At 39.9% G+C, this 25,471-nt stretch overlaps 1 protein-coding gene across 1 annotated transcript in view; it reads left to right on the top strand.

Moving 5' to 3' along the window:
* Mllt10 (MLLT10 histone lysine methyltransferase DOT1L cofactor) overlaps positions 1–23,173 on the top strand; it is a 149,795-nt gene extending 126,622 nt beyond the window's left edge. Inside the window, exons 15-23 of the mRNA XM_051151275.1 lie at positions 7,990–8,107; positions 9,430–9,502; positions 12,280–12,434; positions 14,881–15,069; positions 15,388–15,473; positions 15,612–15,976; positions 16,810–16,906; positions 20,385–20,582; positions 22,514–23,173. Coding sequence (XP_051007232.1) covers positions 7,990–8,107; positions 9,430–9,502; positions 12,280–12,434; positions 14,881–15,069; positions 15,388–15,473; positions 15,612–15,976; positions 16,810–16,906; positions 20,385–20,582; positions 22,514–22,558 — 1,326 coding nt within the window. The 3' untranslated portion in view covers positions 22,559–23,173. The remainder of the gene's footprint in view (positions 1–7,989; positions 8,108–9,429; positions 9,503–12,279; positions 12,435–14,880; positions 15,070–15,387; positions 15,474–15,611; positions 15,977–16,809; positions 16,907–20,384; positions 20,583–22,513) is intronic.
* The last annotated feature ends 2,298 nt before the right edge of the window (positions 23,174–25,471 follow it).

Raw genomic sequence — 25,471 nt, 5'->3', positions numbered from 1 at the left:
GCCAAGTAGGCATTGCACTAGTAGTCTTTCTGCCTTAGATGGGTAGCCCACGGGGCCTGGAAATAGGAATGCTGTCTAAAGAAGAGGCAAATAAGAAAAAACACAATCTTATATTTTATTAATAAGACAATAACTATATATACATATATATTGTGTGTGTGTATGTGTGTGTGTGTGTGTGTGTGTGTGTGTGAGAGAGAGAGAGAGAGAGAGAGAGAGAGAGAGAGAGAGATGGAAGTGGAGATGTGGGCACAAGCCAGTGTGCATGTTGGTTAGGTCAGAGAAAACTTGTGGAGAGGTAGCATTCTTCTTCTACCTTCCAGTTGTTTTGAAGATCAGACTTAAGTGGGTAGGCTTGTGTCATAGGCAGGAAAGTGCCATTACCCACTGAGCCATCTTGTGCAGCCCTTCCTCTTAATACTTTAATGCAACAGTCCTGCCCTCAAATTGATTGTTCTCTGTCTATTGGTCAAGTTTCAAGGTTTTATACATTTGATCCACCTAGCTACTTAATTCGATAATCATCTTGTTTGCAATTTTCAAAGCTCAAGCAATAGATCTCTTACAACTCAAGAAAACTCGTTGTAATGTAATTTTAAATCCACTAGTTTGCCTTGCAGATATTTGTAAATTGCTGTGTGGGTAGAGCCATTGCCTAGCCTATGTGAGGCCCTAGATTTGATTCTCCACAGCTGTTTCTACTATATATAACTTTAAACTATATATGCATTTTCTTGGTACTTTCTGTAGGCTATATTATCAGAATGTAACATTAGATTGTTGTAATGCATATGTTTACAGGTGGCATTGTGTAGTCATCATTCTAAGTAAACCAAATACTAGAATAAACCACAGTTCAATACAGAAAGTCATTGAGATGAGTAGTTTTGGACATGAAAGTTAACTATTTGGTGAATAAGAGTAGTTCAATGACTTTAGAATTGTTTTCTTTAGGTTATTTTATAGGAAAGTACAGAGATTGAAATAATAGGGCTTGGTTAGAGAGGGTGAAAGGATAAATGAAAGAATGGCTTTCAATGTGCACTTCTTTTTTTGTTTTTATAAAAGCACGTTTTAATTATTCTCGCTAATTCCAAGCTGAGTTAAGTATAACCTCATTTCTTCTCATGTATTACGTTATTGGGTTTTAGACTGGCATTAGGTGCATGGGGGAAGTGGTAATGAAGGAAATGTATAGCAAGAAAGAAAAAGTTCCTCTCTGTGTGTGTGTGTTTAGGTTCATATGCTGCATGCGGAAACCGTTCCATCTGTGTCTCTGTCTTGTAGTAAATGTGCTCTGCCTTGCAGCTGAAGCTGCTTAGTCTGGTTTATCTTGTGCTGCTGTAGCAACCATCAGTCTCCAGGCAACTGAGGCACATTGACCTCTCAGTTAAAACTGGGTGCAGACGTGCTTCAGTTTAGCTGCCTGAGACAATAATAGTGGTGTTGATTGTGAAATGTTATAAGTAGTCTCTAAGGGAAGAGATACAAAAATATTTTGGAATTGAGAGAACTCTGAAATTGGTCACTGAACATCTTCTCCCCTCCCCCTGTGGCATCATTCATTTTAGCCTAACCTTATGTAAGACTGAGTTGACTTCAAAACATACAATCCATTGTATTTAGGTAGTTACTTAATATTTTAGCATCTTAATTACAAACAATTTAAAACAAATCAATGATAAGTTCCACTATCTAGTGGAAATTATCAGTATTTAAAATGTGATTCTAGCTGTCACAGTTTTAAGAACTAACATGTGCAAGGACTAGGGTTCACTCAGTAGCACCACCAAAAGGAAACAGTATGTCTCCCTATCTCCCTCCCTCCTTAGCAGGCAGATAGATCCCTTACCGTGTGCACAGAGAAGAAGAATGTAAACCCTGGCTGAGCAGTTCTTCCCTGCGTAACTTAGTGACTCAGAACTGTTAGTGTCTGGGCTGGAGCTGGAGGAGGAGTGCAGGGCTCAGTCATTCCTCCTCTCTTTGGCCCTCAGTGTAAGATCAACAGACTTGAGTTTTCATGCCTTAGAAATTATCACCCAGGGAAGAATCATGACAGGCTAGTAGAAATTAAAGAGACAGGATTAGTTTGATTTGGGCTTTTAATCCAGAAAGGACTGTGTTTAATTGTGTGGAGAAAGAAAAAGTTGTAAAAAACTACCAGCTTAACTTAATTAAGTGTTAAACTTCAGCTTATTTGATATGTTGTACTTGTTTTTAGAGTAATCGTTCTTTTTACCAATAAAAATATATGTGATAATGATGTGCTCTTTCTAATTGGATCACAAATAAAAGATAGAAATTAGTTATTTTAGGAGTACCATTAACTTTTCATGTTGCCTTTCAAATTCCACCATTTTCTCCCTAAAAGATAACTGATAACATCAATTAGATATTAACCAACTAAGAACCCTATTTATAATTGGTTATTTGTCCAATCCTTCTCTCCCATGGAGAGTGTTCAAGTAACGGTTTAACTGCCTTTTAATCACACTGCTACTATTGGAGACCCAATTGTGGAACATTTCAGCATTAGCCTGAACAGTGGTTTTTAATACATTAAGGTCCTTACAATTAGGGAGCAGTTTGGGCCATGGAGTGGTGGGGAATGATGCAATTGAACTTGACAGCCTCAGCAGTCTGCCTACTCATGGGGACCGCAGCGTTGTTCCCACTTGGTTTCATCTCTCTTTCCACCTGGGTATTAAAGCCTCACTCATGGTGCCTGACTGAGAAGTGAGTGTGCGCAGAGTGTAAGTTTGGATCATGGTGGAGAATCTGTCTAATGTTCATTCAGATTGCTTTCAAAAAACCTTTCTGGTTATGTGTTCATAATTTATATATAAATACACACATAATTTTAATATAACAATTTTAGTATGTATATATTATAAAAATTTTATTTTTCTCATAGTATTTGTGGTTTTCTATCTTTTTGATGTTATGTTTTGTTCTTTTTGAGACAGTCCTCTATCCTCTATTGAGATAGTCCTGACTATCTTAGAACTCTGTAGCCCAGGGTGGTCTGGAATGTTTCGGTACTACCTCTCCCTGGCCAGTGTGGAGATTACAGTGTGACCACTGGGCTGTGTTGTATTGCTGTATTGTAATAAAGTCTGCACGTGAAATATTATTTACAGCTAAGCATTTGTGCCATCTAATGGTTCTTTGGAAATTGCTTTTATTCTTGCAAATTTACCCAAATTACTATCAGTATATAATTGATAAATCATCTTTATCCAAATTTATGGAAAAGTAGAAACCAATAAGAACAAATAATATGTTCTTAAAAGTTTGTATGTTTATTGTGTGTAAGTGTGTTGGTGTGCAGGAGGATAGCGCACGTATATAGGTCGGCAGACAGCGTGCGGGAGCTTGTTTCCTCCCACCTTGCAGATTTCAGGGGTTAAAGTTAGATGATCACTCTTGGCCGCAGGCTTCTTTACACGCTGAGCCATCTTGCTGGCTCACATAAAAATAATTTTAAAAATAAACAAGCTAAAGTATATGATACTTATAGCCTATTCCAGGTGTTTTTTAATGAGACCGTCATGCATATTAACTACGTTCTTACAGTATTCTGAATAGAGAAGCATTATACCATCATTCCCATTTTATAAATGAAAATGAATTTTGAGGATAGAGAAGTCAAATGGCTTGCCTACAGCTTAGCTAGTAGCAGATATAGTGATGATTGAAAAAAATGTTTTTCCTTAAAAGTATATGTGAAATAGGGTCCTGGAGATGTAGCTTAGTGGTAGAATACTTGCCTAGCTTATGTGAAGTTTTGTGTTTCATTGCCATTCCACAAAACAAATAAAAGTATATATGAATTGGGAACTTTTAAAAGTACTTTCTTTTTTATTTTTTTCAGTTTTTATTTTCACGTGTTTTACCTGAATGCATGTCTATACTATGTACTGCCTGGTGCCTGCCAGAAAAAGGTGTTGGATTCCCTGGGTCTGGAGTTACAGATAGTTGTGAGCTAGCTGCCATGTGGGTGTTGGGAATTGAACCAGGATCTTCTGGAAGAGCAGCTAGTGTTTTTAACCACTGATCCATCTCCCCTAGATCCAACAAAGTAAATGATCTTGATGAAATTTGGGAAGAATACATTTTGTTTGTTTTTCGAGAGAGGGTTTCTCTGTGTAGCTCTGGCTATCCTGGAACTCGCTCTCTAGAGCTTGAGGTTGGTCTCAAACTTAGAGATCCACTCATTTCTGCCTCCTCAGTGCTCGGAATAAAGGCGTATTACCACCAATTCCTAGCTGGAAGAATACATTTTAGTTATGTGCCAGTGCTAGAATGGTGCAGAAATGGTTACTACTACATTTTAGAGCTTGTTTGAAAATTTGTCTACAATGTTGGTTAACAGACTAATTGTAGGCTTAAAAACAATGTTTGTCCTAACCTGTCCTGTATGATAGAACTATAAAGTCTCAGGCCTAACTCTAAATGATGTATTCATTACTGTCATAACCCCAATTTTTCTCTTTCTTTTTATGAGACAGAGTCTTAAAGTATTTGCTTTTCTGCCAGCGGTGACTGAACTGGTATACCTGTATCCACCTTCTAAGTGCTGGGACTCTAGGCTCCCATCCCTATCTTCTTTTTAGATCTAATTTTCCTTGTTCGTTACAATTTTGAGTCTTAGATTCAGATAATTTATTTAGATATAGCTCTTTCCATTTTTTTTTCTTTTTATTACCCTTTGTGTGTGTGTCCACTATGTGTTCCTGTGCACACACTTCAGCACAGACATGGAGGTTAAAGGACAAGTTGTGGGAGCTGGTTCTCTGTTTCCTCCATGTGCGTCCTCAGGGATGAATTCAGGGGGTCCCGGCAGGCTTGGCACCAAGTTGTTGCCCCTCTTGGGTTGGTCTAAGGCCTGTCCTTTCCCTCCTATGTAACTAATTACTTTACAGAATGCCAAGTAAGTACCTAGGAGTTGTTTAGTTAACACTTTGCAGGAAGAGCTTGTTACAAACAAGTCTGTGGTTTTAAACTGGACCTTAAAATAGAAAAGATAAACTATTAATAGGTAGATTAAACCAGAGAAAGTTTAAAATGATGGACTAGTCTGTTCAGGAAAAACTGAGTTTTATTTATTTCTCTTGCATTTGAACACTGCCTAAGGTAGATGCTTGTGGGTTTTATTTTTTAATAGCTAGTTGGTATCTATTAAGTGGTTAAAATAGTTTTGTTTTAAGCTTAGCCATTCGTTTAAAGGTAATTTAGATTTACTTCAATTTAGTTTTAGTTTGTTGGTCTTGGGCCCAATTGTAAAGAAAATAATTATCATTCACGCTGAGCTTTTCCCTAGATTGTTAGGATTTCTTACATTCAGATTCATAGAGCAGTACAGTTTTCACATGTATATTATGAATGTCCTGTTCACACAGCTTCCTCTCATGTGAACAGGTCTAGCAATGCCTGTCTTCAACGGTCATTTTCCTTACCTGGGCAGAATAAAATGAAGTCCTCTAATGATATAAAATAGCTCCCTGTCCCATACATGTCTCCCTCACCCCCGCTCGCCTTGTGATATGTTGGTAATTTGCTTTGCAGTATGCTTTCTTAAAATCCATGTTGGAAACATGTTTTAGAGAAGTGTATGTATGTCAGTAGCCTCTGTATTGCTTGTTCATGAGTTCTTTTCACAAAAGCTGTCAGTGCCCTTTTCCATGGTCGTCTTTCCAGTCCTCCTGAGTCTTGGTGACAACAGTGATGATTTTGGAGGGATAACAGAGCAGTCTTCTATTTGTCACCCAGGCTGTTGCTCCTCCTCGTGTTCTTTATCTTAAAATGAAGTGTGTCTTAGCAGAGATCGATATTAGTATACAGAACGAAAGTACCTTCCTACTCAGCAAAACTAGTAACTATAGCTTCTCTTTTGAAAATATATTTTCCTTTTTGATACAAGATCTTTCTATGTAGCCTCAAACTTGTAGTCTTTTGCCTCAGCTTTCTAAATAAGTAAAAAAAAAAATTTTTTTTAAAAAATATTTTCCTAGTTTAGAATAAGCAAAAGACAGTTTTATTTATTCATTTTGATCATCATCCTTAGTTGGACTCATGATTGTACTGTACTGCTTTCTGCTTCGATGCTTAATTGCTGAGGGAGATAACAAAGTGTCACCTTCTTAAGTTTTAAGCTATCAAGAATAAATATGAAATTCTTGGCAGCAGGAGCCCTTCCTTTCAAAAATCACCTCCAGAAAGAACTGGATCTCCCCTGGTGGTGGTACATGCCTTTAATCCCTTCACCGAGGAGGCAGAAGCAGCCAGCCTGGTCTACATAGTGAGTTCTGGGATGGCCAAGGAGAAACAAAACAAAAACAACAGGGTTGGATTTCTTGTTTAAGTTCAGAACTGCAAAGGTGTTCCTGCTAGTAAATTATAGAACAGAGATGACAGCAGAGGAAAAAGAGAGCCTGCGGGCTGCCTCTTGCTGAGTGGGCATTAAGGTCCCACCCCCCAGTCCTCCTCATGCAGAAGTCCCTGCTATGTGCAGTCTCTCTCCTCTCTTCCTGTCAGTAAACCTCAAAAACCATTTTCTTCTTGTAATTAATTTTCTCTACGCTTAGTTGACCTTTTAAAAAACTGTGTCTCAGGAGTAAATGAGTTCCATGAAAAGAACTTGCATTAGTGTCTAAGACTTGTTACTTGTCTGCTCAATTATTAAGTGGGATTTTATAGTATATAAACTTACTGATATTCTGTGTATATCCTTGAGAAGATAAAAAATACAGAAGTTGTTCATTAAACATGAACTAAGAAGTACCTTGGAATAATGTAAAGCAAAGACAAGACTGTATACCATGGAAACCACTGCCGTGGGTTATAAAGTCAGTCTTCATGCCCGCCTAACAAACGGGCCAGTGCCACAATGTTACTGTGGCTTGAGAAAGGAGTCGGCCAGAAACAGTGTCTCTAGACATGTGCTTGTCATAACTGACACCACCAGTCCTTGAGCTCTGTCCTCTTTATGTTAGAAATACTGAAGTTTTTAGAATTATTTACAAGAAGTTTGTTCTAAACTAACTATGCTTTGATTTTAGTCATGAAAAAGAGGAATAAGTTTATTTTACATTTTGTGATTGTTAATTCTGGAAATTATTTCAGGGTAGTAAATGCATTTTGTTAGTTATACTATTTTGTGTGCAAGAGACTTGTTTCCAAAATGGCACATCTTAATTTAAGGTTATGATATTCTTGGGAAGTGGGAGTGCAGACACATCAAACAAGGCATTTTATTGCATTGTATTATGCCACACTTCGGCCAGCCTCCGTAACTTCATCTGTTTAAGAGTTCATTTTTGCTTGTTTGGCACAGGTCCCAGTAAGAGGCCTTCAGAGCTGTGGTTAGCAACATGAATGAATTGCAAACTGCGGAGGAGCTCTTCAGTTAGTAGGACTGGCTTCCTGCCAAAAAGACAGTGCCTTATATGGGGTCAGGGCAATGCTGTGATTGGTTGAGCTTTGCATTGTACAGAAAACATGCTTGTGAGGCCTGTTTGCTTTCTTTTAAAATAAAAACAAAAGAGCACAAGCAGCAGGCTTCTACGTCTCCCAAAATCAGAAGTAACAAAACAGTGTCCAGGTTTTTCTAATGACAAATGTGGCTTTGAGCAGTTAAAATACTAGAAGTAGAAGCTGAACCTTTGACTTTCTCAGCCAGCTTGTGATGTAGGAGAGAGGCATTTGTCAAAACATCTGTTGCCTACCTGCCTTATTTTTTAATTGGTTTAATAAGATTAAAGAATTAATTCTAAGTCCACATGCTTACCACACTACTACGTTTAGTGTAGACTACATTCATGGAGTGAGCCACTTCTTAAAAATACTGTAGTTATCAAAATTTGACATATTAGATGTTAAAACAAAGCATTTACTTTGCAGAAGGTGAGATACTGCTAAGACTGTAGGCGGAAAAGCATGAAGGCATTTCCAGTCTGACATACTAATTTTGTGCTTCTTTTCATTCAGGCAAATACCCTTTCTGGATCTTCTCTTAGTCAGGCACCAGCCCACATGTATGGCAGTAGATTAAATTCAAATCCATCCATGGCAGTTCTCATAGCTCAGTCTGAAAGCAACCAAACAGGTAAAGCCCCTCCCTAGTATAAACTTTCTCTGTATTAGGTCATTTTCTGAGAGAGAAAGAAAGAAAGAAATGAAAGAAAACCACCTAGGGATGTGGTTAATAGAGGATTGTGTTTTTATTTTGCCTCATTTTTGAAAACCAAAAAGGCTCACAATTGCAAGTGTTATACTGCAAAACAGTGATTTAAAAAACACAACAAAACTCTGAAATGTAAATATTTTAGCTGAGCCATCAACAGACAACAGTGCCTTTTGTGAGAGATGTGTTCAGTTTTCAGTTCTATGGGATGAAAGTCACATAGCATTCAGCTTTGCTATGGATAGCCCAGACCTTTATTTGAATAGTTCATGAAATTGAATTACACAAACTTGGTTAGAAACAATCCTGTTAGAGAATTTCTACAGTGTTTAGTAATCCTGTGATTTTTTTTTTTTTTTTAAAATAACCAGTTGACATTTGTTGCATTTGCGTCCTGTACTGCTGTGATTACTTGTGCGTTCACATTTATCTCCTACCATCCCTAAGAATGTCCAAGTAGGCATGCCTGTTTGCAGGAGGAGAGTGGCTTTAGCAGTTGATCAAGAAAAGGGGCCACTTGTTATGTCTTCACCCTCCAAGGGTCAGTGCCTACCTGCCTTAAGAGTAAGGGGCGTGTAACCCAGGAAGTGGTCAGACAGACTGTAAAGGGCTCTGCAGGCGGAATGCAAGTTACTTAAGACATGAAAATCTCTTTATTATAACCAGGGGTATATTTATCAAGGTTAACATTTTTCATTTTAATGCAGATATCTAGATTTTTTACTTGTTTTTGTCAATTTGGAAATGTTATATATATATTTTATTGATGTGAAGAGTCTTCACAGTTTTGGTTTTGGTACGTAGGGGTGCTATAGAAATGTATGTTGTGACTTATGTTGGATACAAGGTGTTAAACAAAATACAAAGCATAAGGATTTGCTGTGAGAAGCACACAGATTAGCCTTCTACAGCTGTGATTCATTACTTTAACTGTAGAAATTAAAAGTAGCCGAGGGGAGGGCACTACAAATTCAAACCACACATCTGTGCTGTAAAATTGAAAGGAATGAAAGAACAGAACATAATCCATGGGCTTCTACACCCACAAAAAATGTACACAGACGACATCTTACATGCTACAGTTCAACAGCTCTCAACTAGCACCATGCCAGGTCTTCGCTGTCACACTGGGAAGATCCTGGTACAGGCTTGTTGTGTATTTTAGGAGAACTCAGAGCAAGAGCTTAAATCCCCTTGTTTAGTAAGACAGTCATGATACCAGCTCTGCAATGTTTACACTGCAGAACAAGATCTTGGGGATAACACCCGAAGCCTGGTGGGTCGAGGAAGTTCACCTAGAGGAAGCCTCTCGCCAAGGTAAGCTTGTTATACTGCCAAGCATAGGCAAGAGAGAGACACTTTGACATTTGGAAACATTGTTATCTTGAGCAGGAAAGTGTATATTTGTTGAGGCTATAAAAGCATTCTGTAGATAAGAAGCCTGTCTGGACAGTCAAGAAAAATGATTCTAAATTAATTGAAATGAAATGTTAATTTTAAACACATTGTTAAAATTTTAAGCTAAAAGGAAAACATTTTCATGTGTTTCTAATCAGTTTGAACTATTTACCATTTGTATATTTAGCTTCTGTTATGATTACTACATTGACTTCGTGATTATTTTTGCTCATAAAATACTAATGCCTTAAGATAGAAACTAAGACTGTCCCAGTTGGGGTTCAGCTTTGCCTAAGTCTCTAGTTGCTACTCCTAAGTGAAGCTTCTAAAACCTCTCTAGTTCCTTTCAGGTTGTTTGCTGCAGAGTCTACCCAGTGTGCTGTGTGTTGTTCTCTTACATTTTCTTAGGCCTTACAGGACATGCCAGGACCGCCCACTAGGGTGGGATTAGGGAACTGATAGAAGGGTGCTGTGGAGTAGCTGTCAGTGTATAGAAGGGCATGGGATTTAGTGACACCTGTCTGTTATTCCATTTTTAATCATCTTTACTCTGCTTTAGTTGATTTTCTCTGTGCTCTCCAGTTTATAAACTTTACCTCACAGTAAGTTGGGGGGTGACAACAGAAAGAAAACTTTTAATATTCTGACAGAAGGAGCATTTGTGTTGATGGTGTTTGTTAAGGAGCACCTTTGTTTGGTTTTATTTGTTTGTTTTGAGGCAGGTCTTCTTTGTAGCCCTGGCTGTTCTGGAACCCATTCTGTGGACCAGGCTGGCCTCAAACTCGAGATTTCTCCTTCTTCTGCCTCCTAGTGTTGGAATTAATGGAGTGCACACCACTTCCCAGTGTGCACATTCTTTGCCATTGTAGACGCTAGTTCAGTAACTTTATCCATTTCCGAAGGGTCTGTCAAAGTATACCTTTCACCCATATAATTCCTGCAATATAATTATATAAAAGTAATGTTGTTTTTCCTTACGAGAAGATACTTCTCATTTGGAAGCCAGGAATTGAAACTACAGAAGGAGAGAGTTATATACCATTGCTCTGTGATTGTATATTGTATTTCTATCCTGTTTATATTTTTCAAATGGGACAGTTAATGGAATTTTGCAAATGTTTAGTAGAGGAAGAATTTTCTTGCCTCCTTTCATCACACAAGTTACCTAAAATGTATTCAGAATCCCTTAGTGCACTTTTTGCTTAGTAAAATTTTATTTTATTTTTTTAACAGTACAATGAATGGTACTGAATTATTTTTTTGTCTTCATTTAAACATTATGTTACTCTTTTAAAATCAGCCTGAAGTGGAATGGCCCAGCTAACCCTGGCCTAATGTATTTGGAAAGCAGTGGCTAACTCATGATGTTTGCATGCAGAACACCGTCTATCTGCTTGAACTCTTTAGGAAATTGTTGGGCTGGAGAGATGGCTCAGTGGTTAAGAGCACTCACTGACTGTTCTTCCAAAGGACCCATGTTCAATTCCCAGCATTTACATGGCAGCTTACTCTTTCAGGGAATCCGACATGCTCACACAGACATACATGCAGGCAAAACACCAATGCACATAAAATAAAAAAATTAAATACATTAAAAAGAAAAAGAAAAAAATTGCTATATAAGAAGCTCATAGCCACGCCAAGAGCACTGGTGCATTGCTAGAAGACTGTTATTTTCAAGCTTGTGCATCTGTGAGCCCATCACAGAAGCCTTTGTTAGCTGAATAAGCAAGCATTCTCCAAATCCCAAGATCCCCTTTCCTTATTTGGAGATGAAGCCTGTGAGATCATTGTGCAAAATACTTAAGGTCACTGCATGCTCTTTACTGATGCGTTAAGGTAGGATGGAGACCAGAGACCAAAAATGGCTGCATTTACTAATGTAAAGCCAAAACTGGACATGAGAACATCACTTGTTCCTTTTCATCTGTTTTAGAAGAATTAAGATCGGTTTGAAGAGCCAATCTTAGATATTAAAAAACTGCTCGTATAGTTTACATTCTACATAAGTAAACATTGCTTTGGATTGAATGATTTTTCTTAGAACTAAGACAGGGTTTTATTTTCAATTCAGTCTCTTACTGGACTTGAGGATTTTGTTGTTTGTGAATTCTGTTGTCTTCCATAGTGTTACACTTATAGTGTTGCACTTTTAGCATATGTATTAAGACACAATGGTAGAATCTTATTGTAGTGCATATATGTACTTTGCCTGCACGTATGTATGTATATATTATAAAGACCTGGTGCCAGAAGAGCCCATCAGAAACCCAGGAATTAGAGTTACAGATGGTTGTCAGCCACCATGTGGGTTCAGGGCACTAAACCTGGCCAGCAAGTGTTCTCAATCCCTAAGCCATCTCTCCAAGCCCGCCCCCACCCCGTTCCTTTCTGTTTTGAAGTTCTAATGTCTGTCTCCCTGTATGTTATAAAGAAAGCCATACTGCTTGTTTGCAGCCTGCTTCAGAGAATGTTGGCCGTTTGTTTTCTACTAATTAATTAGGTTCAGCTATTTTATAATTTAGGGGGGAAGAATGATAATAACTCAATTATAGTTTTATGAGACCTGTTAGTTCTGCCACAGGCCACTTGGTGCCAGAAAATTTGTACAGGAAAGCATGATGCTAGAAACTGATGGGTATGGCTGCTTACAAGCATTCCCTTCTTTTTAACTTGAGAATTAATGTTTTTGACAGATCCCCTGTGAGCAACTTACAGATTCGCTATGATCAACCAAGCAATAGTAGTTTGGAAAATCTGCCTCCAGTAGCAGCAAGTATTGAACAACTTTTGGAGAGGCAGTGGAGTGAAGGACAGCAGTTTTTATTAGAGCAGGGTACTCCTAGTGACAGTAAGTATTCATTTTCTTGTGTTTAAAAATGGGCAGTTGGAGGCGGGTGGTGGCAGTGCACGCTTTTAATCCCAGCACTCAGGAGGCAGAGATAGGCAGGTAGATCTCTTTGAGTTTGGGGCCAGCCTAGTTTACAGAGCAAGTTCCAGGACAGCCAGGGCTACACAGAGAAAAACCCTGTCCCAAAAATTCAAACCAGCCAAGCAAGCAAATAAGTAAGTAAGTAAGTAAAAAAAATGGATAGTTGGGTGGAACAACACATAGATTAATAGATGCAGAAGAAACTGTTTACCCAAATTGATGACATTATGGCATGTACCTTGTATAATTACAGAAGGTGTATGCTGTGGTCTGGCAGAGCTGACTCGATGGTGTTAACTCTGAACTTGACTTTGTCATTATCAATATCCTGGGCAAATTGTGTTTGTTTTGTTTGTTTTTTAAAGTTCTGTAGTTTCTTATTTGAGAAATTGGGAGTAAAGCTGTACCTGTATCCTACGGTTGTTAATGAAGAAAAATGACATGAAAAATTGAAAAAATTGCCCTAAGGGCTTTTTGTTCGCTGTTTACTGGTTGAAATGCAATATTGCTGCTGTTTTTCTATCATGCTATACATTGTTCTTGTCGACTTGTGAAAATACAGGTTATCTCTTCTTGGCTTAGTGTTTGAAAAAAATCTTCTCATGCCCAGACATCATCTTTTAAGTATGGCTAGGTATCTGCTTACAATTTGAAGGACTAGAAATGGTGATACCTGTCTTTAATTCTGGCACTTAAGAAGTAGAAGCAGGATAGCCGGGCGTGGTGGCGCACGCCTTTAATCCCAGCACTCGGGAGGCAGAGGCAGGCGGATCGCTGTGAGTTCGAGGCCAGCCTGGTCTACAAAGTGAGTCCAGGATGACCAAGGCTACACAGAGAAACCCTGTCTCGAAAAACCAAAAAAAAAAAAAAAAAAAAAAAAAAAAAAAAAAAAAAAAGAAGTAGAAGCAGGTGGTAGACTCCTTTGATCTCAGATCTCAGGAGGCAGAGGCAGGGAAGTCTCTTGAGTTTGAGGCTAGCCTGGTCTACATAGAGAATTCTAGGACAGCCAGGGCTACTTGGTCAGACCCTGTTGCCCACAAAAGGAAAATTAATTAGTAAATTTTATAATATATTTTATATTAATTATATTTAACCATACGTATGAAATTATATGGTATATGTTGTATATTCATTTAATACGTCTAGTTTTAAGTATTAATCCCACAGTGGAAAAACACCAAAAAAGCAGAGTTGGAACAGTGGGGTAAATAGCAGGTGGTTTCTATCATTTTGGTATGAAAACTCTGACTGCTTTATTTTATGGAAATAAGGCTTAAAAAATTGCTAGTGAGCCAAGTGCCTTGATTTGATATTTTTATGGATGGTGCCCTAAATTGTTGGTTGTGAAGACGCTGGTGTGGGGGAAAACCCTTTAAACATGATAGAGGACAGACTAACTGTGCTGTTGTGACTCATCTGGGGACTTTAATTAAGGGGATAAAAGTTTAGTCTTACAATGCTAGAGGGTCTTTGGAATGCCTTGAGGTCATGTTAAGCAAATACAGCTTTTTTTTAAACACCTGAGTTTTTAAACTGTCTATCACCGAGCCCTAACAGCAATGCTCTTGATTGGCAGTTGGAAGTCTAAGCCTTGGAGGAATTAACACAATATCAGTCAGGGCTGAAAGCTTGTTAATAGATGATGAGGCCTTTCTCCCAAAGACAGAAGAGGCAGGGGTACAGATACAGTGCTCCCTGCTGGGGAGCCTGTGGAGAGACAGGTTGAGCAGCTGGCGTGGCAGGCTTTCTGCCAGGTGTTGGTGGCATGTTTAGTTGATGCTACTGCTGCGGTTATCATTTTGAGTTCTGGAGATTCTACCTAGGCCCCTGTGCATGCCAAGTGCACGCTCGCTTTCCCATGGCCTGCATCCCTAGCTCCTGCATGCTTAGACTATACAACAAAACATGTTCCTAAGTAAAGGATATTGGTGTGGATTTTCCTATTGTAACTCTTGGCAATTTTGCCTTTTATTTAAAAAAAAAAAACCATGTAAAGTACTTTGAAATTTTAATTAAGTTGCTTTTTTTAAATAAAAGTTTTATTTTGGGGAAAATAAAAATGCCATCATTTTTTTCTGAGGATAAAAACTGCTTGAACCTGATTGGGGGTGGAGTTTTGTTTATTTGGGATGTATGCAGCAAAGGTCTCTTATGGCACATGAAGGCACAGCCTTCGTTTGTGTATATATGCTTAGTATAGCATGACGTTTGTAACTATACTCCAACCCAGGACCAAACCTCAGTCATTTAGTATCAGTCGACAACATTTTTACATTTTTATGTCTGAACCAATTGACACTATGACCATAAAATGCTTAGAGAGTGGAGTTGTCTTAAAAAAAAAAATCACACAAATATTTGTCAGTTTTAGGAATGCTGAAGTCATTACACCAACTTCAAGTTGAAAATCGAAGATTAGAAGAACAAATTAAAAACTTGACTGCCAAAAAAGAACGTCTTCAGTTACTAAATGCACAGCTTTCAGTGCCTTTCCCAGCCATAACGACAAACCCCAGTCCATCTCATCAAATACACACATTTTCCGCACAAACCGGTGAGTACAAAAATAGTTTAGGATGGACTCTTAATGCCATCTACATAATAAGTAACTGGTTATCAGCTATATGAAGACCTTGGAATCAAATGATGGGTTGTTGTAAAATTTATTTAAATGTAATGATCTTATTGATTTAAAGCTACAGTATTCAATACAGGCGCCATGCCTTCTCCCCTCCTACCTCCCCTCCGCCCCAATTGGTGTTAGGAATATGAGGACTATGGGATTCAGCATATACTTTAAAATAGTCTTTAATCTTACACACAATAAATTAACCTAACTGGGGATGTGTTTTTTATCTTTTACTATTTCTAGCTCCTTCTGATGCACTGAACAGCAGTAAGAGCCCACATATAGGAAATAGCTTTTTACCTGACAATTCTCTTCCTGTATTAAATCAGGTAATTATTTTTTGTGGTTGTGTTCATTTGCGTTTTCCTTAGGAACATTACACAATGTTACATTCAGTGATTTTAATTTATATTAAGCAGTTTTGCTGTGCTCTTTCCGACTTAGGTTTCTATTCTCTCTTACATTAGGACTTAACTTCCAGTGGACAAAGCACCAGCAGCTCTTCTGCTCTTTCTACCCCCCCTCCTGCTGGGCAGAGTCCAGCTCAGCCAGGCTCAGGAGTTAGTGGGGTTCAGCAGGTCAATGGTGTGACAGTAGGGGCGCTAGCTAGTGGAATGCAGACTGTAACGTCCACCATTCCTGCTGTGTCTGCAGTGGGTGGAATAATTGGAGCTTTGCCAGGTAACCAACTGGCAATTAACGGCATTGTAGGAGCTTTAAATGGTGTTATTCAGACCCCTGTCACAATATCCCAGAACCCTGCTCCCCTTACCCACACCAGTGTACCACCTAATGCAGCACATCCAATGCCGGCCACTGCACTGACTAACAGGTAAGAGACTTATTTCAGTATGATTATTATCATCACCGTCACCACCATCATCACCATCTTGTTTCATTTTTCATGCAACATGTTATCAGTATAGAAGTTCTATAGGAAAAATTAAGTAAGTGCTTACTACTTATAGCATGGTGTTTGTGTTATTCTTTTGGTTTGGTTTTCTGGGACAGGGTTTCTCTGTGTAGCTTAGGCTGTTTTGGAAATCACTCTGTAGACCAGGCTGGTTTGAACTCACATATCTGCTTGCCTCTGCCTCCCAAGTGCTGGGATTAAAGGCGTTTACCACCGCCACCTGGCTAATATGTTTACTTTTTAAATTGATATGATTCAATTAAAAATCTATTTCAGTATCATTATTTTAATATATTCTATGTTGAAAATGTTAGTCCTGATCTTGGCTATCTGTGTTAAAAATGTTATTTTTTTTTCTTACTTTTTATTACATACATGTATCCTAAATTTTGAAAAGATACTATTGTGGCAGTCACATGACACTGGCTCTTCAAGATTTAAAAGCCCAATTTTGATAATTCTCTATCACAGATTTTGATGAAGTGAAGGACAGATGATTACTACATGCACTTTCTTACAAACACACAAATTTGTGTTTCTTAAGTTTGTACCTGTTTAAATTAACTTCTTGACAGTGAGTTCCTGTTTACTTGACAGTTTAGTTTGCGTGTATAGGGAGGAAGAATGATTTGTACATAATCAAATTTTATAGTAGTTAAAAAACCAAAATTGTTAACTACCCAGTGAAGAGGTTGCCTTTGACATCACGCCCTGAGAAGGGCACAGGAGGTCAGGGTTGCACTGTTTTTCAGCGCCTCGGGACTAGGATTGCTTTCCGACCAGCAGAGACAGATGCTTATTCAGCAGCAGCAGTTCCAGCAGCTGTTAAACTCCCAGCAGCTCACACCCGTAAGTTCTTTGTTTGACTGTGTTTTATTTTTGTCAGGGTCTGGTGTTGTAGACTATAGTAGACACTGATGATGGTTTAGGTACCTGCCTTGTGAGTGTGTACCCTTTGGCATACCTGTACGGTTACATTGGTCAATTGGTTTACAAATGTTAAAACATGAATTGTGCTGACTGGGCTCTAGGGATGGGAATACAAGCTGTAGTTTCTTGGCAGTTCGTTCTGAGGGGAGAGGTAGAGAGTGAGTGCACATTCCATCATAGTCAATCCCAAGGACAGTGAAGTAGGATTTGGGCGGCCATTACATGGCTCAAGAGTTGAAGTGAGGGGAGGGACATTTTACTACTTTTGTGGTGTTGGGAATAGAACCTGAGGCCTCACACGTGATAGGCTTGCTGGACTAGCATCCCACCATGACACTGCCACCAGCTTGCTTTAGATGGGCTGATCCAAGCTCCTTGGGAGATGACATTTGAACCGTTGTTCTGTCTCCTGTCTCTAATAGATCAGTTGTGCTGACCTTGCTTTGTTGATGGTATAACTTTCTTTCTTAAAAGAATTCATTGAGGAATATTGAACTGAATGACATGATAAGGATTAAGGATTTAGAAAGATTAGTTGTTGTATGGAAACAGTTTGTGTTAGGAGGGAGAAGATGGGCCCAGTAGGACAAACAGGAGTCACTAACCAGACAGTGATATCGTAATATAGTGCTATTTCTGGGAAGAAACTGTAGAATTTTAGCATATTTTGATGAAAACAAGACTTTTGATAAAAACAAGACAAAGAGGAAATCTGAAGAGTTGGGTTTTACAGAGATGTAGCGGAACCGAAGGAAAATAGTTTTCCTGAGAAATAGTAATTCCACTGTCACATACAGCTAAGTTTCAGACCCATCTGTCAGTTTCTTTATTAGCAAATCAGAAATATTAAAAAATGTGTATCTATACTGGACCTGTATAGACTTCTTTCTTTGTTTCTTTTCTTTCTTTCTGTTGCTACAATTCCATAAACAACACTGTACAACTATTTTATGTTATTTGTATTTTAACAGTGATTTAAAATTATGTGGGAGAATATACATGTTAAATACAGACATTGTGCCTGTTATTGGCAACGGGATATTGATGCGTAGCCCTGTAGTCCTCCAACCTCGGCCCCCTCAAGTACTGGATCTCAGGCACTTGTCAGTAAATCTACCTTTAACTTACATGTTCTAAAATAAAAATGTACATGAAGTATGTGTCTAACACTTCAGGGTATGGGATAGAGTAGCACACGCCTGTAATTCTAGCACTGGGGAAGCAAAGGCAAGAGGATCAGGAGGTGAATTCAAAAACTGAAAACTTACACACTCCCGACACAGGGTTTCTCTGTATAGCTTTACCTGTCATGGACTTGCTTTGTAGACCAGGCTGGCCTTGAGCTCAAGAAGATGCACCTGCCCCTGCCTCTCTGAGTGCTGGGATTACAGGCGTGCGCCACCACACATGGAAAATTTACCTTCTTTTTGCTGCCCACCATCACCATCACTATTTGTCTCACATAGATGGTAATGGACTTGGAAGTTCACTGGTAATCCTCCTACACTTCCTGACCTGGCAGTCACATTTGACAATTGAACATTCTACCCCCAATTTGGGCCTTCCTGTTTTCTTTTAACCTTCTTAGGTATGAATCGAGTTCAGCAGTTTCCTTGACTCTCAGATGTTTCAGCTTGGTCTGTGCATGGATGTCTATGGCTTCAGATTAGACCTCTGGATCCACCTGCTTTCTTTCTAGACCCCCTGCACACCCTGAAGGGCACTTTAAACATGTCCTAGACTGTGCTACCATATGTCTTACACAACAAGCCTGCTTGCCTGCCCAGTTTCCCCAACTCCAGCCCTACAGTTGCTTAAGTCAAAATTGTACAGTCTTTTTTTTTTTTTTTTTTTTTAAATACTACAGGGACTTCAAGAAATCCCTTGTTATTTAACTTGTTGTGGTGTGACACAACCTTTTAATCCCAGCATTCAGTACATAGAAGCAGGTACTCTCCATAAAGAGTTCATACCATGTGTTCTCCCTACTCCCCTCCTTCACTCAAAAGCTCTGCTGACTTGACATCTTCCTCTAAGAGTCCAGGTAGAAGCCCTGTGTCCTTCCCATCCCTCCTGCCTGCCATCCTCACTGGGCTCTTGGGTTTAGGATCTTGCTATACAAGCTCTCATTGGGGCCCTAGAAATACATGTGGCGGCAGTTCTTCTCAGAGCTGCCCTGGCTGCACTCTGACTGACTCAGCGTCCTCTTATCAACAAGCACACTGTAACATTGTTTCACATTCCCTAGGCAGGGACTGCCATCTGCCCTATATCCCAAGCAGTAATATAGTGCCAGTAGTCAGCACCCAGGAAATAGGTCTTGAATGGACTCTATGCTTGCTGAAAGGAAGAATTCAGAACTACAGCAAGAAAATACCTCTGTTAGGAATGGATGGCAACTTTCAGAAATGTTTGAAAAGAATTATGGGCAGGGTTTGGCCCATGTGATGAACTCTAAAGTAGCTAATTGTAATGTGACTCAGCCTGTATTAGTTTGTTCCTGTTACTATGACAAAACACTGGCTAAAGCAACTTAAAGAGGAATGGGTTTATTTTGCCTGTCATCTAGGGAAACCACAGCAGAGACTTTAGACAGGAACTGACGCAGAAGCCACGGAGAAACTCTGCTTACACTCGCTTGCTCCTCATGACTTGTCCAGTCTGCTTTCTTACATGTCCCAGGACCACGTGCCCAACAGACTTGCCTGTAGGCCTGTCTTATGGAGGCATTTTCTCAATGGAGAGTCTCTTTTCAGATGACCTGCTTGAGTGTTAACCAAAATCAAGAAGCACCGCACCCTGGCTGTTGCTGTTTCCTGTTCTCTGTGTTCATTATGGTTAGCCTCATGTGAATACACTTCTGTATTTGCTTGCTGTGTTTTAAAAATGGGCAATTCAGCTGGCGGTGGTGGATCACGCTTTTAATCCCAGCACTTGGGAGGTTGTAGGCCAGTCTGGTCTACAGGGCGAGTTCCAGGACAGCAAAGGGCTACTCAGAGAAACCCTGTCCTGAAAAATGCAAATCAATCATTCATTCAATCAGTCGATCACTAAATAAAAACTGGGCATTTCTCAGGTGGTGCTGGGTTATTACCTAGTGCACTTGCTTCTCTAGATGTGGCTCCTTATTCTGTTTTTAAACAGACCTCACCATGTAGCCCTGGCTGGTGTGGCACTATATAGACTTTGAAACTGATAGCCGTACACCTGCTCTGCTTGCCCAGTGCTGAAATTAAAGGCCTGTGCCATCACACACAGCTCTTGTTCTCTCAGTAGTGTGACTGTGCTTTACTTTTAAACAAACAATAGTGTAGGAGAAAGAGAGAGAGAAGGCAGGCTTTGCTGACTGGTGCATCCTTTGGCTGAAGCTTATCTTCTGTCTTAATTTTTACTGAAGGAACAGCATCAGGCCTTCCTGTACCAGCTGATGCAGCAGCAGCACCACCCGCCCGAGCTCCAGCAGCTGCAGCTCCCAGGGCCCACACAGATCCCCATCAACAACCTCCTTGCAGGCACTCAGGCGCCCCCACTTCACACGGCCACCACCAACCCCTTCCTCACCATCCATGGGGACAGCACCAGCCAGAAAGTCACAGTAAGTATGCTGCACTTGAGAGGCAGGGTTCACAGGGTGGATGGTCTTTAAGTCTTTTTACACACTATTCCTCTGATAGTTTCCTTCTTAAAACCAGTTGTTTTAGCAGCTGGATATTGTAAACATAGGGTCTAAGCCAGTTTAATTTGCATGTCCCTTAAGTATACCAATTCAAATTTGCATATAAGGTTTGAAGGCCATTGATAATATAGCATTTTCCAAAATGTTTCAGTTAGCAAGATAGGTGAAACAGCCCGTTCAAAACAGACTTCTTTCTTTCTCTTGTCCCCTCTTTAAAGAAGAAACTTGAATTTGGCTAGTTACAGAACTTTTCTCCATTTAATTTTATGTATTTGATTATTTTGTTTAAAAATGGAATTACATTTTTGATATAGGAAATATACAAAATTAGGCCAAGATTCCATTCTACCAGATTGATTCCTTGAGAAATGATGTTGCTGTGCAGGAGAGATGGTTCAGTGCATAAGTTAGACCTGAGTTCAGTTTCCAGCACCCCTTTCTCAGCCACTTGTAATTACAGCTCCAGGAATCCCATGGCACCTGCCACACATATGCATCAGCCCACAGGTGGGTGCACACATACACCTAAATCTTTAAAAGCTTAATTGCAATAACAATTTTAATAGCATATAAAAATTAAAATGTGTTGACTTTATAATTTGTAAGTCACAGCATCTCACCCTTGCAGGGTACGGTGAAGTGTGGCGTGGATGCATGAGTAGCCTGCATGTTGTAGGAAGGTGCGCAATGGAGGGTGCGGGGTCCAGTGCCAGGGCAGGAAAGCAGTCGGGGAGGTATTTGACCTGCAAATATGAGTCCTGATGTTACTGTGTCCAGCTACATTAAGACTTTTCCCTTGTGGTTTTAGTTTTAACCTTCAAAACACTAGTTTTAATTTAGTAATGAATACTGGTTCAAGATCTTCGCTGACTGTTAAGAGCTTTGTTTGTCCTCTTGCCGTGCCTGCCTTCTGACCGTGACCACTGTGACCAGGAACCCTGTGCCCTTTCCCATCAATGATTCTGTGTGTATATGGACACTTGATACAATTTCCCATGCTTTTGCTCATGGACATTTCCCATATTAAAAATAGATTAGTTTTTAATGGAAGAACCACAATAAGTAATCCGAGAATAATTAGCCTGGTGGGATGCTGGCACGTGCGTATCAGCGCAGCTGCTTGGGCGGCCGAAGCTGGAGGACCATTAGTTTGCACCCCAAATCAGATAGAGAGACTTCATCTATGTCTGTGTGTCTCAGTCCTTCTCCCACCTCTCTTGGAGTCTCCAAGACAGGGTCTTTATGCAGCCCTGGAACTCACTATGTAGACCAGGCTGGCCTTGAACTTATTGGGATCCACCTGCTTCTGATTCCCACCTGCTTCTGATTCCAAGTGCTGGGATTAAGACAGGTGCTACCACACCTGGCTGAGACCCACTCTCAAAACAAACACAACAGTCCTAACAGGAAAGCTGGACTCGGGGAAGTTAAGGAGTCCTGTCACGTACTAGGGTCCATGGATTACAGTGTCATGTGTGATTTCAGTTCCTAACATGATAGGCGGAGCCCCACTTAACTATAGGCAAGAGGCAAGAGAGGTCAAAGCTCAGAGGACATACACATCTGTGAGGTTAATACTGTGACTTCTCCTGTGGAAAGGTGGATCTGGAAAAGTTGTAACTGCATCTCTTCCTCTGGGAATCGTATCCAAGGATGGGCATACCACCCTTGTGCCTTTACATATGCCCAGTATACTGTTTTTGAAGTTTGAAGTCCTTCTTAAAGATTGATGTTCATTATGCTGAATAGTAGCAAACTTCAGAAGAAATACATTGAATTAGGTACGGTCTCAGAGTGTCTTGGGAAAAATTGGTTGAACTAATGCCTCTAATTTTTGTTTTAAACTGCAGAGACTTAGTGATAAAGCCGGGCCTGTAGCTCAAGAGAAAAGTTGACACTTGAAAAGCATCTGAACTTGCCTCTCCTGCTGGTCTGCGCTTCACTGGCTGCTGCAGTGTCTGCCACAGCTATGAAGAAGGGCAGGGGAACGCACAGGGAAGGATGCCACACGTGCTCTTGTAAGGCTCTGATTAATTTTCTTGTTGCTTTGTTGCACTGAAATGGAACTCCCATATCCCCATCCCTTAACAAAGTGTTTGACCTTTGGAAGAAAAATTAATAACTTTTTTTTGTCAATGAATAATTCAGACGCAATGAATTTATCAAACCAAGAAAAATGTAATGTGCTTGGTTCACAGCTAGCTATGTTATAAACTGGAGATACAAATAGTAAAACTAAAGACTTATTCCTTTTGCAAACCACTTGGTTTTATCATAAAAGTTCAAATCTGAAATGTCTTATTTGGGATAGAGTGTGCTTGCTCCACGGGACAGATCCTAAGTTTTAAGAACTGTCTGATTTCTTCTCTTGGATTTGTATTCATTAAATATTGTGATTATACAGATCCTAAACTGGGGCTTTGCAAATGTTGCTTTAAAAATTTTCTTCTGAGATTTGTCCATCTGGTGATGAAATTAGGATGGAAACATCTGCGCCCCAACCCCAGGCTTTTTTTTTTTTCCCCTTAAAGAGTTAAAACCTACTCTATTTAAAAGAAATCTTGAGTTAAGCGAGTTCTAAGGCTGCTGGGAGAACCAGATCAATTGGAAGTGAACAATATCATAAAGAGACACCAATGTGGAAACTGCTGGTAGGGTCTGGCCTTAATCAAGTGCCTATTGGGACCTCTGTGGGTTGAAGGGCTCGAGACAGCAGGGTAGGCCACTTGTGCCAGCAGCCTTCCCCATGCTCCTGCCTTTGCTGAGACTTCCTATGCCACTGTAGAGAGCTCAGGCAAACTACTAACTTGGGTAATTGTCCACATTAACAAGTGCATATGGGAAAGGTGTCTATACTTATTTTATTTCATCAACCCCTCAAAACTGCCCATGGGAACAAATGGGCCACCACAGTTCCTAAAACCTGTCTTTTGACTTCGGGTAGGCATGCTCTTGATTGTGACAATATGGCAGACTGGTAGGTTAAACAATTGGGGATAATCACTGATCTGTTTCTGAAATGCATGAAATACTAGTAGAAAAGGCCCAGCTGCAGTTCGACCTCCACTGTGTCCTTAGCTGGAAGAACGTGCTCGCTCTGCAGCGTCTCCTGGTGGCACTGCACAGTTCTTACCTCACTTCTGTAAATAAGGTTTGTGAATCTGTTTTGTAATGTGAAAAATTCATAACATTGATATTTTGCTTTGTAATATTTCTAATTGGTAGATTTAATTGAAAAGTAAAATTAATTTATTTTTATATGTTCAGGGGAATTTTAAAGAAAGTCAAACCTTTTGTAGATAATTTAAAAGAATCAGTGTGGTTTATTTTACTTATTTTAACCCACTGGTTGTTATTCTGTAACAATTTGTATAAATGGTAAAATTTGAATGTGCTGTTATTTTACTTAGATGTAAAATTCCACATGTATTAAAATGTACAAAGTTTTTGTTAATAAAATTTAATGATGTTTATAGCCCTGTGCCCTTCCTTTTTTGGAGAGTTGGCTGTCTTGAACTCACAGACCTCATGTGTGTGGCACTCCCCAGTGCTGTGGGCATGTTTTGTTGGGAGCTTCAGTACAATCATCCTGGAGTTGTCTGACTTCTCAGGGGTAGGCTATGCAGAACAGCGTGGAGCTGAGCAGCCGTGTCCAGAGTTGTGGGTGTCCACAGTGAGAAGAGCTTCAGCAATCAGCTTAAAGGAAGATGTTTAATTGTGGCACATTTTAAAAAAGTTGTAACTAAATTGCTGTTCACATATTTAGAGAAAACTCGGGGCATTCTATAAAAGAGAAATATATGGATGTGTTTAATGACCCCTTGGGTATACCACACTTGACTCTAAGGATAGTTATATCAGAATACAGAGATTTGCTACTTAAGAATTGAGTGACCATGAAAAAGAAATCTAGCCTGAGGCTTGTTTTAAAAATGCCTTGTTTTAACTGAGATAGTGGCTTGTGTATCCTGGCAACCTAGGGCACATGGCTTGCTGCTTTTGGGGTGGGAGTGCTTCCCAGGTCAACCTGGGCCCTGAACAGCACTTGGCATTGGCAACTTTGTGAGCAACTCAACACCATATCTTGGGGTTGTGAGTCTGTCATGTCAAGCACTGGGCAGGGAATCCATGGAGATCAGGGCACAAAATTAGTGGGCTTGGGGCTTGTTTTGTTTATATTTTGGGTCAGGGCAGGATCTTGTGTAACCTGTGTAATCTCCAGCCCACAATTCTAGTAACTCCTGTGCTGTGGTCTGCAGGCTTGCTCCACTCTGCCTAGTCACGACGTTACGCTGTCCCAACAAAAGGAAGAAAAGGATAATCCTACAGCTCTGGACAGTTCCTGGAACTGGGAACAGAGGTCTTGACTGAAAGCAGGGGTCTATTCTTACATGGGCCATGTATTTGCACTGAAAACCCACAGGAGCAGATACAGATGGGTGTGGTGGTGCAGGCCTGTCATGTTAGCACTTTGGGGGGGTAGAGGCAGGAGGCTCAGGAGTACTTCTGCAGTACTGGAACTTGGGTCTGGGCCTTAGAGAGGTTAGCAAGTGCTTTTACTACTGAACTGTGCCCCAGCTAGAAGTTCTGTCTCTGACTATGTTATGGTCCAGGCTACAGTTACTCTTTTCTCAATGTTTGCCGCAAATGAAATGAAACCTAGCACCTTGTTCTCAAACAGGCCTAGAAAAAAAAGAGACCCCCACCCCCATGACTCTTCCTGGTTTTTATGAAACGTGCATGCTCAGCACACACACATATCCCACTTGAAAACATTTCCCCTTACAGTAAGTATATTGTATACACAT

The sequence above is a fragment of the Acomys russatus genome, chromosome 9 (assembly GCF_903995435.1).
Source record: "Acomys russatus chromosome 9, mAcoRus1.1, whole genome shotgun sequence".
In the NCBI taxonomy this organism is placed as follows: Eukaryota; Metazoa; Chordata; class Mammalia; order Rodentia; family Muridae; genus Acomys; species Acomys russatus.
This window is presented reverse-complemented; position numbering and strand designations above follow the sequence as displayed.